Source organism: Carassius carassius, chromosome 18 (assembly GCF_963082965.1).
Source record: "Carassius carassius chromosome 18, fCarCar2.1, whole genome shotgun sequence".
Taxonomy (NCBI): domain Eukaryota; kingdom Metazoa; phylum Chordata; class Actinopteri; order Cypriniformes; family Cyprinidae; genus Carassius; species Carassius carassius.
In genome coordinates, this window is record NC_081772.1 from 19,513,445 (window position 1) to 19,530,498 (window position 17,054).

At 39.1% G+C, this 17,054-nt stretch overlaps 1 protein-coding gene across 2 annotated transcripts in view; it reads right to left on the minus strand.

Annotated features, from left to right (window-relative positions):
* Window positions 1-17,054, minus strand: part of plpp3 (phospholipid phosphatase 3) — a 43,211-nt gene that overhangs the window by 16,659 nt on the left and 9,498 nt on the right. Inside the window, exons 2-3 of one of the 2 annotated variants that reach the window (XM_059498934.1) lie at window positions 4,345-4,499; window positions 1,043-1,323 (exon numbers count right to left, since the gene is read on the minus strand). In XM_059498934.1, the coding sequence (XP_059354917.1) occupies window positions 1,043-1,323; window positions 4,345-4,499 (436 nt within the window). Of the gene's footprint in view, window positions 1-1,042; window positions 1,324-3,802; window positions 3,961-4,344; window positions 4,500-17,054 lie in introns of both variants that reach the window. The other variant, XM_059498933.1, reaches the window with a different exon arrangement.

Sequence of the window (17,054 nt, forward strand, 5' to 3'; positions counted from 1 at the left end):
CGTAGTGGTTCTTGAAGCACTGACTCCAACTGCAGTACACTCTTTGTGAATCTCCCCCACATTATTGAATGGGTTTGTTTCACAATCCTCTCCAGGGTGCGGTTATCCCTATTGCTTGTACACTTTTTTTCTACCACATCTTTTCCTTCCCTTCGCCTCTCTGTTAATGTGCTTGGACACAGAGCTCTTTGAACAGCCAGCCTGTTTTGCAATGACCTTTTGTGTCTTGCCCTCCTTGTGCAAGGTGTCAATGGTCGTCTTTTGGACAACTGTCAAGTAGTCTTCCCCATGATTGTGTAGCCTACACAACTAGACTGAGAGACCATTTAAAGGCCTTTGCAGGTGTTTTGAGTTAATTAGCTGATTAGAGTGTGGCACCGGGTGTCTTCAATATTGAACCTTTTCACAATATTCTAATTTTCTGAGATACTGAATTTGGGATTTTCCTTAGTTGTCAGTTATAAACATCAAAATTAAAAGAAATAAACATTTGAAATATATCAGTATGTGTGTAATGAATGAATATAATATACAAGTTTCACTTTTTAAATGGAATTAGTGAAATAAATAAAATTTTTGATGATATTCTAATTATATGACCAGCACCTGTATACACACAGGTGATTCTCAGTGAATTAGAATGTCCTGAATAAGTTCATTTTGTTTCAGTAATTCAACTCAAAATGTGAAACTCGGGTATTAAATAAATTCAATGCACACAGACTGAATACATTTTTTTCACAATTAGAGTTGAATTACTGAAATAAATGATTTTTTTTCACGACATTCTAATTCATTAAGAAGCACCTGTGTGTGTGTGTGTGTGTGTGTGTGTGTGTGTGTGTGTATACATGTTTTTAAATGTGATTTATTCCTATGATGGCAAAGCTGAATTTTCAGCATCATTACTCCTACTTCAGTGTCACATGATCCTTCAGAAATCATTGTAATGCGCTGATTTGCTCCTCAGGTATATTTCTTATTATTATCGATGTTGAAAACATTTATTATCCCACCTGCATTTGAGTGTTGAATATCTCACCTGGCTTCTTGTACTTTGCTGGGATCTCCACGACATGTGTATTGAGTAATATATCCCAGTGAACAGTTGATAGTAGAGTAGTCAGGATCACAAACATGTAGGAAATGCGGCCTCATCCGTCCAACTGACACCTTGGCAATGTCTGTGAATGATTGGCTGACAGCGCAGCCGAAGATAAACACGCCCACTTGTCTGTAAAGGGCGGAGACATATGGATTTCCCACAAATGACTTGGAGCCCTGGTTCAGGTAATGGATCCTGGAGCATTCACCAATCACAATCTAGAGGACGGTTAATTTACAATGAAAACAAAAATTACTGATAGCTGAGATAAATAATACATACAGGCTCTGTTCCAAAACCTAGCGAAAATCACGCAAAAAAACTATTCAAATGCAAAAAGATGGTAAATGAGCCTAGATGTTGATTATAAATAAAAATGTCATCAGTACTGAAAAGTATCAATACATTTGTTCCGTGTAATTAAAAATATTTATTTTTCACGCTGTTAGCTTAGCAACATGCTAACAAACACTTCTGAAATCAACTCGAACCATTTTGTGTGATGCTCAGAGCTGCTGCCTACACAGTGTTCCAAATCGCTTATCGAGTTCAGTGATAGTTAGGGCACCTGTGTAGGCAGCTGCCTTTATAGGTAATAGAAAGCAAGACAGCTCACTAGGCTTTGGAACAGAGCTGAATGTCATTAAGATCATAAAGTGATGGTGAATTCATAAAGTTGTACCACAAACATTAACGTGTCGTGTGTAATATCACAAGATTTCAGTGGTCAGGTCATGGGCATGCAGGGTGGAGTTAGACAGACGAACATGCAAATTAAGTATCAGTTAGGAAAGCGCATTAATCCAAAAAAGCAAAAAGAAATGAGTGTAAGAAATGAGGGAATGAGAAAATGAGTAACTTGAGTTATGAATGAGCATGGCCTGCCCATTGCTGGTGATATTTTAATGATATGGAACATATTATGTTTCTAATGGTTATGGCTTTCATATGAGCAGCTAGAGCATGGGATTTTAAAACGGGCCTCTGCGCCATTTGCAACCAGTAGGACGTAAATTTGAGCAAAGAGGCATGGGTTATGAAGTACATAAACCATGCCTTAACGAGATATTTACTATCTCTTGTTCTCTTTTTTCGCTCTCTCTTTACACTGCAGAGGAACGCAGTCATGGTGGTAGTGAAGATTGGGTCTCCTTTTCCCTGAGGCCTAACCAAACTAGGACTGGAGACACTGGTAATTAACTATATATATATATATATGCACAAGCAGACCCTGTTTTAATCAGGAGAACTGCTGAATCTACTCCAGACAGTGAGGCATGCATGTCTCCATATGGGATCTCCATGGAGTCATGGCTTGGTGTCATGCCAGCCTACAGGGGCTTTTACTTGCAAGACCACTTCCCTCGTCTCCACCACTTTATTCCACAAGGGGTTTGCCTTGCATGTTGAATATTTGTTTTCAGATATTGTTTTGGAATTTTATAAGAGCTAAAAGAAGGTTTAATGTTGCATTCTTTCTTCTTTTTCATTGAACATGTGTCCTCCAGGTGACTGGGTTCATTTGTAAGAGGTTAACCCTTTGGCAGCTGTCACAAAAGCTGTGAATGTTGACTAATTTAACACCTCAGCAGCTGTGGGGCGGTTCAATCTCTTATCCAGAATTATCTGCATTCAAATTGAATTTTGTGAGAATTTGCTCTTAACAAAAAAAAAAAAAAAATCTGTTTCACAAACTCTTGTCAAGATATCCTGCTAATTTCTTTCTTTCTTTCATATATTTATTTAAAAAAAAAATACTTGGGGGTAAAATATAAGAAACTATAAATATTAAATAAGATAAATATGTAGGTTTAAGAAAATCATATATATATATATATATATAATTTATTTAGCATTTTAATCTTTTCATGACAATTAAGAATATTTTTCTTTAAAGAACAACACTTAATAACATATCACGTGAAGGATTTGATTTTAATTTGAACTGAGCTGAACTGATTAATTAATTTTACATTTAAAGTAAACATATTTTAAATGTACTACATGACAATTTCATCATTTTTAATTTCTACTTACAAATATATTTAGATACATGACATGACATAAAATTTTAGTTTACCATAAATGCTTGTCAGCATTTTACATTACATTCAGTTTGCACTTATATCTATTCTATAAAAAAATATATTATTTCCATAAGCACTCTTTTTAAAAGTCTACTAAAGTTTATTTCTCTTTAACAAGGTTTCTATCATTATATTACGGATTTATAAAATTTTACACAGTAACTCATCATTGCTGTTTTTGAGAATTACTTTATTAAAAAAGTAAAAACAAAAAAAGAGCAATATATCACAGAATACGTTGCAGACCAAAGAAGACAGAAGAAGATACAGACAGAAAGAAGAAGAGAGACAGCGATAGCCCTGACCATGATAAATCTCTTGATGTTGAGTTGTTCAAATATTTTAAATAAAAAGATGGGATGGAGAGACTGGTCAATAGATTTAAAAAGGATTATGGGTAGAATTCTATTCTTCAAGTCACCATTTATTTCTACAGTTATTTTACTAACCAGTTATTCTACTTATGGGCTGATAGGGGGTGAGGGATGATGATGGGATGTTTATATGAATTAGTGGTATATTTATTGGAATATATATATATATATATATATATATATATATATATATATATATATATATATATATATATATATATAAGAGATGAACTTACAGAGAGGATGGCAATTAGAATGCCAGTGGCACAGAGCACGGCATCACTTATGGTGTCCCCGTTTTTATACGGGTACTGGATGGACTGGTCACTGCAGTAAAACCCGCGATGGTACGCCTTGATTGTGCTAGTTTCAATTATCAGGAAAGGCAGGCCAGCTATATCGAAACACACACACACACACACAAAAACAAAGAGAGAGAGTGGGGGGTGGGGGGGTGGGTTTGAAAGAGAGAGATTTCAGGTCAGTCACAGAAAGACACATACAGGTAGCGGCACGGCACAGCACAGCACAGCACACGGCAGCCGAGGATTATGGGAAATACCAGGCAGGGGAGGGGGGGTCTGACATGGTAGCTCGCCTTCTGAGAGAAGTGAACGGCCACACATTGCTAATGTTTAGTTGGCACAATGCACTAGCAGTTATACTATATAAAGCCTTAAACTAAAATAACTCTCTCAAAAGACTTGATTCTCCATGCAGTTGCCCCACTCGCCTGGCCCCATGTCCCCTGTCTGAGGCCCCTCTGTGGGGCACTTACGCTGGCAATGGGCAGGAGGAGGCCCACGGCTGTGAGCACAGAAGAAGGCACAGTGCTGTTTTTATAGGCGTAGCGGATACTGTCGTCTGCACAGTAGAACCCACGCTGGTACGGCTGCACTGTCGATTTATGCAACACCATCGAGGGCAGCATAACTACGCAAAAACACAAACACAGACCCCGTAGGGTGTGTCATGATACACACTTACCTGAGATGACAGGGATGATTCACATGACTTCTGTTCAAAAAGCGTATTATAAAGTAAAAAATGCACTGCAAAATCAGCATTTTTTTTCTCCTTATTTAAAGCAAAAATATTAATAAGATGCTTAAAAAGAAAAAAGAAATGCCAGTGGAGTTGGAAAAATAAACTTCATTCAAGATATATTCTTTGAATACAAGTTATATACACTATGTATATACTATACAAAATAGTAAACTAATCTTGTTTTAAGGATTTTTTCCTTATTTTAAACATTTTATAAGAAAAAAAAAAAAAAACTAATGCAGTGCACAAAGCCAGGAACAAAGTGCAAAGCTGAGCAAATGGCATTAAATATTGAATCAATCAATTAATTAATTTGAATTCATAGGGAATTAATTAATTTAAAAAGTTTTCTAATCTTCCAAACTAAGCACTAGCTCAAAGTGCTGCTACTACAAGAGCTGAGTCCACAAAACCTCAAGGAGTGCACTTAATGTGCTGTGAATCCAATACACAAAGTAACAGTTTGCACGTTTGCAAATTAAGTCATTTGCGCAAAGCGGCACAATAACAAGAGAAGCTTCTCTTCCCTTTTGTATGGGTTCAGGGCTATTGTCAATGCAAAGTAGCTTAGTGCTAAAGACAATGCAGCTTAATGGCATTAAGCAAAGCTTTTCGGCAAACGATACTGTATGGAGAGCTTCAGAGAATTAATTCAATACATATAAGACTTCAAAATCAACAATAAACTCTTCAACGTCCTTCATTACTTGTTTTATACTATAGTTATACTGGGTAATTCAAACTCATTTGTAAAAAGTTATTGTTAGGTTTTAATAAAAACAAGCGTGATACGTGCCTTTTCAGTGACACGTTTGAAAATTCTGGATCTTTATGATTTATTGTGATTTAGTGAAGTCCTGTTCCAAAACCTAGTGAGCTGCACCCTAACAATAAGAGACTTTTGAGTCACATTTGATTACAATAGAGTATTGTGTAAGCATATTACTAAGCTAACTGCAATACTATACACGTAAACATACAAAACATGCAAATAATGGTTTAGAATTAACACATTTACCATGAATTAGATATATTTATAATAACCATTTCTTTAGATTTATTCACCATTTTGATTTATTTCAGGAATACATTCCGAGACTGCATTGTTTAAAAAATAAAATAAAGGCCAAAAGATGCTGGAAGCCTATGTCTATGATGCTATGTAGGCAGCTCACTAAGGTTTGGAACAGAGTAGGTATGCGGACATTTCGGAGACAGAATATGTGGAGTTTTCAGGTTCATTTGTGGTTTTGCTCAAACATTTTCATAGCAGTTTGGTTCATGTCTTTCTGCTTCATGAGAGAAGAATGATGGAGACACTTCTTGTGGCTAAAAGCAAAGCCTCTATGACTTATGTTGTGGAGGGTTTCCCTTGGTACAGAAATGGACAACAAAATACATGCACACTATTTGGCATGGGTCTAAACCAGTGTATTTGTTCAGTAAGGAAAGGGATAGATGCCAGGCTGGGACCTCAGCCCAAAATGGCTGACTCATTAAAATATCACACGTCCTGCAAAACACACGTCAGCTGTCATCATCAAGCCAACGGAGGGAAAAAAAAATACATATTTTCAAATCAAAGCAAACTAAACATCAGACTCAAAGTTGTGGTGGGAGCTTTGAAAAGTTCCCCCTGAAGGATTGTAAAATGTGTTTATAGCAAGAAAAACAAAGCTTAGCTTACGCCGACCACCCAAATGTCTGGAACGGTGTTTGGAGCGAAAGACAGAAGGGGCGTTCGGGCTTTCTGTGGTTGGAGAGAGAGGAGACTGCAGCCGTGGTGATTGATCCTTTCTAACACACAAATATATACATACAATAAACCAAGCCTTTAAGATGTAAGATCATACCAGCACTGGGAACCTGAACATTGTGAAAAACAAATACCCTCAGCCCTCTTTGTTACTTTTCGTCAGTAAAATCTACTTATTTCTCAACCTCCAAAAAGTTCATGACGACTTTCTTAAGCTCAGAGAGAAATAATATTCAAACATTCAAAGGAATATCATGTTGTATTTTTTAGACATAAGGTCTTGTACAACATAAGCCACTTCATCTAGATGCTGTCAAACACCACTGTCTTTCTTCTCTCTCTCTCTCTCCTATTAGACAGATGGGCATTACTGGAATTAAGGAAGTAGACACTTTCTACACCTGCAAAAATATAGGACTTTGGGTGCTTGAGTTGGAGACGCTTAAAGAAACTTGACTTAGCTAATTCAACCTCAGAGTATGAGACTGGGAGGAGGGAATACATGAACCTAGGGTACATATGTGGAAACACATGCAGACATGGACGCACATTCCTCTTTGGCACTGCTAGTGATGTTTTCAGATCTGCTTTGACCACAAGGTCAAACACACTTAGAGTGTCTGGAAAAAGCCAAGTCCTAGCGATCATATTTCATTATATGTTCAAGTACAACACAGACCATATACATTTGTGTTAGAGTGTGTATGTATCTGCACAAGTATAAAGTCAAATGGTGAACAAGTTTGTTTGACAAGTAAGGGGAAAATGACCCCCTACTGATCCTCAAAGCTTGAATACAATGCATCTTTAGTGGAAAAGAAGACACAAATACTTATTTATAAAATGTTCTTTTGTAGTAAGGGGGTTAAATGTGTTGTATGGGGCATACTTTTGAGGTCACCATAGTATAAACGTAGCACAACTGAAAGCCACAAAACCTAAGTAGTTCTTAAATGAGTGTATGTGCATGTAGACCTCCACATTACTTCCATGCGTTTGTGAAAAGCCTTCTGTCTGCGGCCAATGATGTTGGCTGAGAGCCTGTGTCATGCCAGCATGCCATTGTTCTGCCACCATGAAAGAGGATTAATATGCTGAGACTCTCCTCAGTCTTCTCTAGCCCTGTTTCTCACTCTTCAGCAAAAAGGACAATATTCAAGACACAGTTTAAAAAGCAGCTTCACTAAAAAAAAAAAAAAAAAAGCCTAGCAGTTAGTGTTGAGCCATGATGCTTATGTGATTATATGAACTTGTTTCTGAAGTGCTTCAGGCTAAACTCTGAAAATCTTTAAAAGGATTATTAACACCACTAACAAACTAAGGCTGGCACAAGATCAGATGTAATTTATTGTTTTATATCTACTATAACTCTCTCTACTTCCTGGTAGAATAGTAACTATGTGTCTCAGTAACTATGAAAGACTAAAAGAAAGAAAGAAGGAAACACTAGCCCGATGTCTGTGCAAAGTTAATTAATTCAGGCTGATTCACACTGAACCCAAGGCCGCAGCTAAAGAGTGTTGAGTAGTGACAACAGACACAAAGAGGAGCTGTCCAAGTTAAACAGCTTTTATTTGATCCTCGTGTCAAGAGAGCCATGTGAAAAATATTAAAAGCTTAACTGATGTCAAACAGACCATTGTCCTTGACAATAGTTTGTCATATAAAGGTTAAAGAAAATCAGTTCAAAGTGGCTCTGGCTCTGGGTTCACTGCGTATGAACTCGCAATTCGGTCTCTGACTTAACACTCAATATAAGCTTAATGAAAAATAATGGGGCCAAAATCTATTGGGACCTCAAGCGCCACACACTCATCAGACACTCAAAAAAACAATTATAAGTGGGTGGCAGAGTGGTGCATTGTGGGGGAGATTTTTCTATTTGCGTTATCAGATGTGGGCATGCAGCTTTTCAGCTTAGAAGGGGAACGGCTAGACGCCAGGCAGTCACTACGGGCAACCACTGGGCCGGCTCTTCACAGCCACAGTTCCTGATAGTCCAGAACGGAAATCAGTTGTATAAATCAATGTTTATATAAGAAATGGGACGAATCTTATCGGATACTATCAACTATTGGTGGCTGGTTATGCAGGCATGAAGCCTGGAGGAAAAATATGTTTGTGTGTCTGCTGCAAGATTACATTGACAGATCTTATGTGCAGTTGAGTAAATGTGTGAGAGATTGTGGCATAATGATGACAGCTTTGATTGACTTTGACTTGTCATGTTGTCCCACTGGGTCGCATCCCCTAGAAAAAGCCACTAATGCAGTCTTACAGAATCACAGTGTTGCTGGGTCGGGCTGGTTGGGATGTTCAAACAATTTTCTAATAGCACAAAACCTTAAAAGACTATTTGGTATAAGTAGACTCCTATTTGTTAGGTATCTGTTTGAACTCCTAAACCATTAGGACATAAGGAAAACTGCAGTCAAAAATATCTGACCTTTCCTTCAAAGCTTCTAAAAGCGTCTTGCGCTAAAGGAAGTATTGGTATTGACTGTGTGCTTGGGTGAAAGCAAACTGCATTGTGAAGCAGAAGCTCTGAATGACTATTAAAGTCCGATCTGTCATTGTTGGGACAAAGATGCATTGCTGAATGGGAATGAATAAGGAAGAAAGCTTTGTGAAGAGATACATGCAGGAATGACCTTCTCCTGGCAGGGGCCGTCTGCCCCAGAACAATGACTGCACTGAGAAGACAGCACATTGTGCATAAGCATAAACACCATGAAACACACATCTACAAATTAAAGTCTAAGGTGCCATTAAACACTAAAAGCAGAACCAAGTTATTGAAGTATGCATTAAGTACAGATTTAAAAATATGGCAGGAGAAATATACAAAGACTCTCTGAAATAGAAACCACAATTACCACAACACATATTCCCGCCATGAATCTAGATAACGTGGCCCCTGCCTGAGTCTTGCATATCAAGTCTTCCTGTAGCTAGTATGCAAATACAACATAATAAGTGTCACAAATCAGAAACCCACTTAAGGGCCGATAAGGGAAAGGAATAGTTCTATACGGTAAAATATAAGAAGGAAGTGTTTTTAGATAATGTGTACAGGAAGTTGATCTGTAAATGCCTACTGCTGGCGATTCATTTCAGTCATAGGTAGCATCTTGTGCCAGAACTAAGCTGTCAAGATTTGGCTGGTTAACATTATTAGCCAACTCAACTGCCTTTGAGATGAATAGGAATGTTAAGAGATATCTTTCTCCAGGTAGTATACACCTCCTTGGCCAGAACTTTGTTCTTTTGTTCAGCACCTCAGGTACTGGTGAATATGTTGGTCACGCACACATGAGCATGCATTTCCTGCAACCTGAGTCCCAGTTGGAAACAATGAGTCTGGGGTGAACTCGATTCATAAATCTGATAAGAGGAAAGACCTTTCCAACCCTTTTCAATCCACAATGGCAGCAATAAGGACTACACCTTGAGGAAACAATGCACACACATGACAGCGTGTAAAAATAGAATCATTTTAGAAACAAGCATGTCCTCTGAGTCAACTTAGAGGTGATGTGAGGGTTTGTTGTTTAGTTTTGAGCTCAACTGATGGCTCTATCATCTGTGATCTGCAAAGGGCTTGTGGCCAGAGCCTTCACACAATACAAGATCCTGTGGAGGATGCAGAGTGAGAAAGAACGGGCATGGTAACCCCTGTGGGAATCTGTTGATAATGAGTGGCTCACTGCCAGCTCTCATGGGACTCTCACTGGCTGAAAGACTGAAGCCGAACACAAAAGAGAAAGCCACCCCTATTGGGAACAAGGGAAATGTAAGAGGAGGGCTTCATTAATTATTGGGAGGAAGGTAAATGGAGGGAGGGAAACAGGCAGAGATGAGGTGAGGGTGGCCATTGAAATCTAATGTAACACCACAACAGGAAGCATACTGTATATTTAGAACAAAGTGTGTGTTGACCAAGGTCTATAATTACTGGAGAAAGCCATCCCAGCATTCCCATTAATCTCAACACCAATTGCTCAGCTGGCACAGGACCCGTAAGAAGTCCTTGATTTGAAATTTGCTCACTGGCACTCAGCTCTGGATGTAATTGTTTATGACCCAATCACCATGTGACTAATGACTTTGTAGTGGCCAAAAATGATGTCATGGCAATCCTGATTGGCTGATGTCACCACAAGACCATGCACAGGCCCAAAACCTTCACTAGTGATTATTCTAAGTTATGCCATTAAGTAATTATAAGTTATGCCATTGTGGTGCTCCTTCAAGTCTATGTTTTCAAAAATGTGCACTGAGGCGCAAAGCAAGAAATGGGACACTTACGGCCTTGTGGACTTCACATGCATTCCAAGAAATGCAAGTCCTAGTATATCCTGATCCTTGCTAACCAGTCAGACATTGACCCCTTGGTGACGACATGCCATTTATTAAAAGGTTCTGTACTTGCTCACTGGAATGTGAATGCCTAGTGTTGGATTCTTCAGAAGTCAGAGGTGCATTTCAAACTTGATTGACATTTCCGAAACACAAACACACACAACCATACTGGCTCCCAGATAAATAATCCAAAACAAAAAACAAACACCTAGACTAAACATTAAACCTCACACAAAAGTACACACAGAGAGATTAACGTTCTCGGTCACCTCTGACCTATGCACCCTGACCTCTGGAACGTGTGGTCTTAGTAGCACCCTGCATGTTTCCTCTCTTCCTTCTGCTGCCATTGTGGTAAAGCACCGACCTACACACTAAAGCCATACCCATGACCCATCACTTACAGATATCAATGTCAGAAAGAGTCTATTTCAGAGATAACACAGTCCAATACAGATCAATGTGGGTCAACCTAGATCTACTAACCCTATTTCCCTCTGACCTACCCAGTTAACTAATCAATACTTGTGTCTCTCAGTTTGACTACATGGAAGTACCACCACAGTCCATGCACTCTCCACCAGGCCACTTTTTTTGCGCTTCATTTATTTCGTTCTCCAAAAGCATAATGCTGCTGCAAAGTGACAAATTGCAAAAGTAACAAAACTGCAGCTAATCGAAATATATTTGATGTTTAACATTTAGATTTATGGAGCAGGATTTTGGACCAAAGCGATTGGTCCGAACCTTGGTCAGAGGCACCAAGCGCAACCTGACAAAATTAGAAACTGGCAAATTATTCTCCACTTGTCGCTGGAGCACTTATCTTTTGTAGTATCTTGCCTGGACAGGACACAGTGTGAAATGTGGAAGAAACAGACTTGTGAATGTTTGTTTGGTTTGTGACCGAAACTTCATTGTGTTTTTAAGTACTGTATGTGAGAGAGGGACCCCTGCTGTCACTGTTCTCTGCTCTCTCACACACACCAGTGTTGCTCTATTAGCTTTGTCTATGCAAGCTGCTGAGGTCAGCAAAGCTGTGCACATTGGCAATCCTACTTTTCTCACTCTCTCAATGCATTAGATAGGCTCTGGGGCTGGGGCCCAGCTCAAAACATGTGCTTATGCACAGCAATTTTAACTCATGGAAATCGACGCCAGGGTCATGCCTTTTCACGCGACATCTGATTGGGCAGCCTTGCAAGGGGGCTGATAACACAAAGTGCAAATGACGAGTCATGTCCTAAATCACCCCCACCATAACCTTACATAGTACACTATTTGAAGAGATACCCTTTTGTAGTGGTGTCCATAATGGATACTGTTGAGTGCACTCACTCAATCCCCTAATACACCACAATAATGAGTGTACAAACGAAGTACACTCAACAGCTAGGTAATAACCAATGTGAGGGTCATGCCAAATTAATTCCTGGAGGTATCTGCAGCCCTTCTGGGCCACTCAGTTTCTGAATTTGCTCACTTCTTTTCCTTTACTCTTTCAAGTGGACTATATAAGTGATTTAATGTAGGACATAGGGAATTAATAGGTGATGATTCTGGATACAGCATAGGGCTGTGTTTCAGTAGATATACATACGTTTCTTTACTTTCAGGTGAACACATATAAAAAAATTATGGGGCAGCTTCAACCTTGCATTTCTCTGCACTTGTCATTAAGAAAAGTCTACCTGTATTGTGCAAGCGGTTGTGGGTAATACAGTTGAAAAAGAAAATGCACTTAAAAAAGAAAAGTACATAATCCAGGCCACTTTAGCTTACTTGCATCAACATACAGGGTACTACACTGCGACCAAAATGGTCACATATGCGACCTTTTTTATTAATTTTTTTTTTATATTTTATTTATGCAGATTTTTTACATGCATAATACAAACAATACAAAAATAAACGAACACAAACAGCCAGCAATCGCACATAATATAAAAAGGAAAAGGTATACATATACGTGTCCATTCACTGACCAGATGCCCTAAAACGTCCACCGATTAAGTCAAGGAAGCCTGTACCTGAGGGGAGTGAGGGACTCAGTGAGGATAAAAAATAAATAGAATAAAAAAATATATATAAAAAAGAATAAATTAGGTCCCAGTTTGTGGGCTCTTCTTCCTGATGTAATCTATGAAAGGGCCCCAGATCTTCTTGAATTTATCTAGAGAGTTAGACATAGAAAACCGTATTTCTTCAAGGTATAAACAGGAAACCATATCATTAAGCCACCACTTGAAACAAGGAGGGGAAGCTGATTTCCACTCCTTTAGGATAACTCGTTTTGCGATGGTCATACCAAACATGAGGGCTTGTTGTAAAGCAGAAGGAAGAGCCAAAGAATCGTTGGAGCAGCCCAATATCACTAAGAGACAGTCAGGAGCCAGTTGTCTATTATAAACAGCACTGTACAAACTGAAAATGTCAACCCAGAATCTAATGAGCTTAGAGCAGGACCAGAAAAGATGCCCAAGAGTTCCCTCCGCTGATTTGCATTTATCACAAGTTGGGGAAACAGCAGGAAAAAATTTATTCAGTCTAGTCTTGGAATAGTGCAACCTATGAACTACTTTAAACTGGATAAGCTGAAGTCGAGCATTAATAGAGCATGATTTTATCCTGTTTAAACCTATCGCCCATAACTCATCAGATATAGCTTTGCCAGTGTCCTTGATCCACGCCTCTTTAATATGGAGAGATGGGGTTGCCACAACGAAGAGATTAACCAACCGAGAGACCAAATGTTTGGAGGTGGGAGGGGTGGTCATTATATCAAAAAAGTCATGTTGCATGGGGGTCGCATTTAGAGGAGAAGAAGTATGCTTGACACAATTCCTAATTTGTAGATAACGAAAAAATTGATTAGTAGAGAGTTTAAATTTAGCCTGGAGTTGGGCAAAAGAAGCAAAGTGATTATCAATGTAGAGATCTCTGATAGTAGTTATACCTTTATTTGACCACTGCATAAAACCAGCATCCATCATACCAGGCTTGAAACAGGGGTTCTGACATATGGGGGCATGAATTGACTTTTCGGGGAGGTTCAGAATTACCTTGATTTGCTTTAAAATTTTTATAGAGTTGCAGAGTAAGAAATTATTCCATAACGATTTAATTTTAATATCAGGTTTTGAGAATAAAATGGCTGACAAGGAGGCACCAGTAAGTGACACAGCATTACTAAGCTCAATCTCAGGCCATCTAGGGCCGGGACCGCACACCTCTGACCCCACAGCCATGGAGTGATTCCAGAAAACCCATGCTCTGGCGTTACAGGCCCAGTAGTAATGCCGAAAGACAGGCAAGCCTAAACCACCCTCCTCCGTGGACTTCTGTAAGTGGGCCTTTGAAATACGGGCAGGCTTGGAGGCCCAGACGAAGGGCATGATAATAGAGTCTAACGTCTTGAAAAAGGAAGAAGTGAGGAAGATGGGCACATTCTGAAATAAATAAGTACATTTTGGGAGCACAACCATTTTAACAATGTTGACACGGCCAATCAATGAGAGGGGGAGAAGTTTCCACTTATCTATCATACACTTAAGCCTGCCAATCAGATCCATATAATTAAGTTTAAAGAGAAGTTTTGGATTTCTGGGGATGTTAATCCCCAGGTAAGAAAAATGTTCATGGGATACTCTAAAGGGCAGATTATGAAGAAAAATGGAATCAAGACCATTAGATAAAGGCATAAGAACAGATTTCTCCCAGTTTATAGTAAATCCAGAGAGTCGTCCAAAGCCATCTATCAGATTAAGAAGGGGTGAAAGGGATGTTTTTACATCTGAAAGGGTCAGAATTATATCATCTGCGTATAGACCAATGGTGCACTCGGATGTGCCGCACCTTATGCCGGAAATTTGGGGGTTGACTCTAATGGCAATGGCCAGCGGCTCAAGAGCTAAAGCAAAGAGCATTGGAGAGAGACAGCAGCCCTGCCTGGTGCCACGGTGTAATGGGAACGGTGGAGATCTTTCATGGTTGGTTAGAACAGAAGATTGGGGAGCAGCATAAAGCATTTTTAATAAATTCATAAATTTCGACCCAAATCCAAATTTGTCAAGTGCAGCGAACATATATTTCCATTCCACCTGATCAAAGGCCTGCTGGGCATCAAGAGAGATCACAGCAGAGTGGGGCAGTTTAGTTGAATACATTAAAGTCGGGGGAAGTCGTGGCCTGGTGGTTAGAGAATCGGACTCCCAATCGAAGGGTTGTGGGTTCGAGTCCTGGGCCGGCAGGAATTGTGGGTGGGGGGAGTGCATGTACAGTTCTCTCACCACCCTCAATACCACGACTGAGGTGCCCTTGAGCAAGGCACCGAACCCCCAACTGCTCCCCGGGCGCCGCAGCATAAATGGCTGCCCACTGCTCCGGGTGTGTGTTCACAGTGTGTGTGTGTGTTCACTGCTCTGTGTGTGTGCACTTCGGATGGGTTAAATGCAGAGCACAAATTCTGAGTATGGGTCACCATACTTGGCCGAATGTCACTTCACTTCACTTCACTTCACTTAAATTAAGCAAACACCTTGTGTTTGAAAAGGAAAATCTATCACATATGCGACCTTTTGAAATGACATTGCGACCCAAATTTTTTTGAGGTCGCAAATGTATCACTGATTATTTTTGTACCTACCTTATGTTTTAGGCAATATGCTATGAATTACTATGAGCATTTATTAAAACAGAAATGTGTATTTTAAAAATACGGTTTTATAACGTGCTTTGAGCATTCAACACATCAAGTTTGCTTCAGCCCCGCGATGCGGTAAAGCTCAACTGAGTAGCTGGTTACCCGCGCGCTGTGTTCGGTGCACACGAGAGAGCCGCGTCTCATGGACAGCAACACTGAACCGAGCTCTCCTTCAGGACGTTCGCGTCCTCCTGCACCTGAACGAACAACTACGAATCGCAGTTTAAATAAACAGAAAAAAAGAGCGAAAAGCGAAAAGAGCTCAAATCAGCACCGCGGTGTTCTGGTGTTCAGGGCGCCAGTAGAGACGCGTCTCAAAGTCTTCTTGCTTTTGTACCGACAAATACATACTAAATATGTCAAAATACCCTTCTTGGAAAGTGTGTTCGAAAAGTCTGTGGTTATGTCTTAAGTGAAAGTAAAGAGTTGAAAAGAAATCGGATGTGTATCATTATAATGGATGCATTGTCTCTTGAAAGTGACCGCACCTAATTTACTAGCTCTGCTGTCAGTGTCTTTAATGTATGAAAATGAAAGTAAATCACTCACTGCTCTTGACTGGATTACTTTGTAGTTTTAACAAGAATCTATACACAGTCAAACCAAAAATCTAATTTAATTCATTATATTTTTTACTAGTGGGTGCAGGACACTAGTTCATTTATGTAAGTGAGTATATTAAAATACAGCGAACTGTGAAATATTATACCCCAAAATTCTTCATACTGTAGACTACCAGTGAAATTGATAAAAAAAAAAAAAAAAAATTAGGGACTTGACCATTTCTTGCTTAAGTGTTTCTTTCATTGCTTAGTAACTGTTCAACAAAGTATTGGTAGTTGTGTAAATGTTTGAAGTTTTGGTTGATTGGTTGATTCCATTACATATCTTTCTATCCAAGTTATCTGACATTATCAAGATGAATTTGTTCTGACACAGTTTAACTCTAGAGTTCTTGTCATATTTTATTACCAATTTCTAAACTTTAACAAATAAACTGTGATAATGTGAGAAATGTTGAAGGTGTCTAAATACATTTTGGTTTGACTGTGTATTTTATTTTACAGAGAAGACTATGCAGTGCTATTTTAAATTAGTTTCTGGGCACCTACAAACTTAAAAAAAAAAGTAAACTGTGTAAATACCACAAATAAATAAATAGAATGGACATACAGTACAAATTAAACAATTTCAAACAGGGCCCACTGTACAACCTGCACCAGGGCCCCTCTAATCCCAGCTACAAGACGGAGCAATGCACTGTGTGTACTGTAAGAAATAGAACAAGGCATGTGGTTTAAAAGATGGCAAGTAAAATAAAAAGCACATCTGTATGCAATACAGTTTCATTATTATCCAGAGCGGCTTACTATAAAAAATGTGTGCGACCAAATCATGTTTTGAGCCAGTAACTGAAAAAGTTAGTCGCACAAGTGCCACCAGTGGAAAACGTTAGTGTAGTTCCCTGACATACTGACTAGTGCTGGGCGGTTTGACCAAAAATGTATATACCATTTTTTTTTTCAAAATTATACCGGTTTTCCGGTTTATGGCGGCTTTTTTTTTCATGCATAATCAGGTGTACAATGCATTTTCTGCTGGTTGATATTCCAAGACGTGC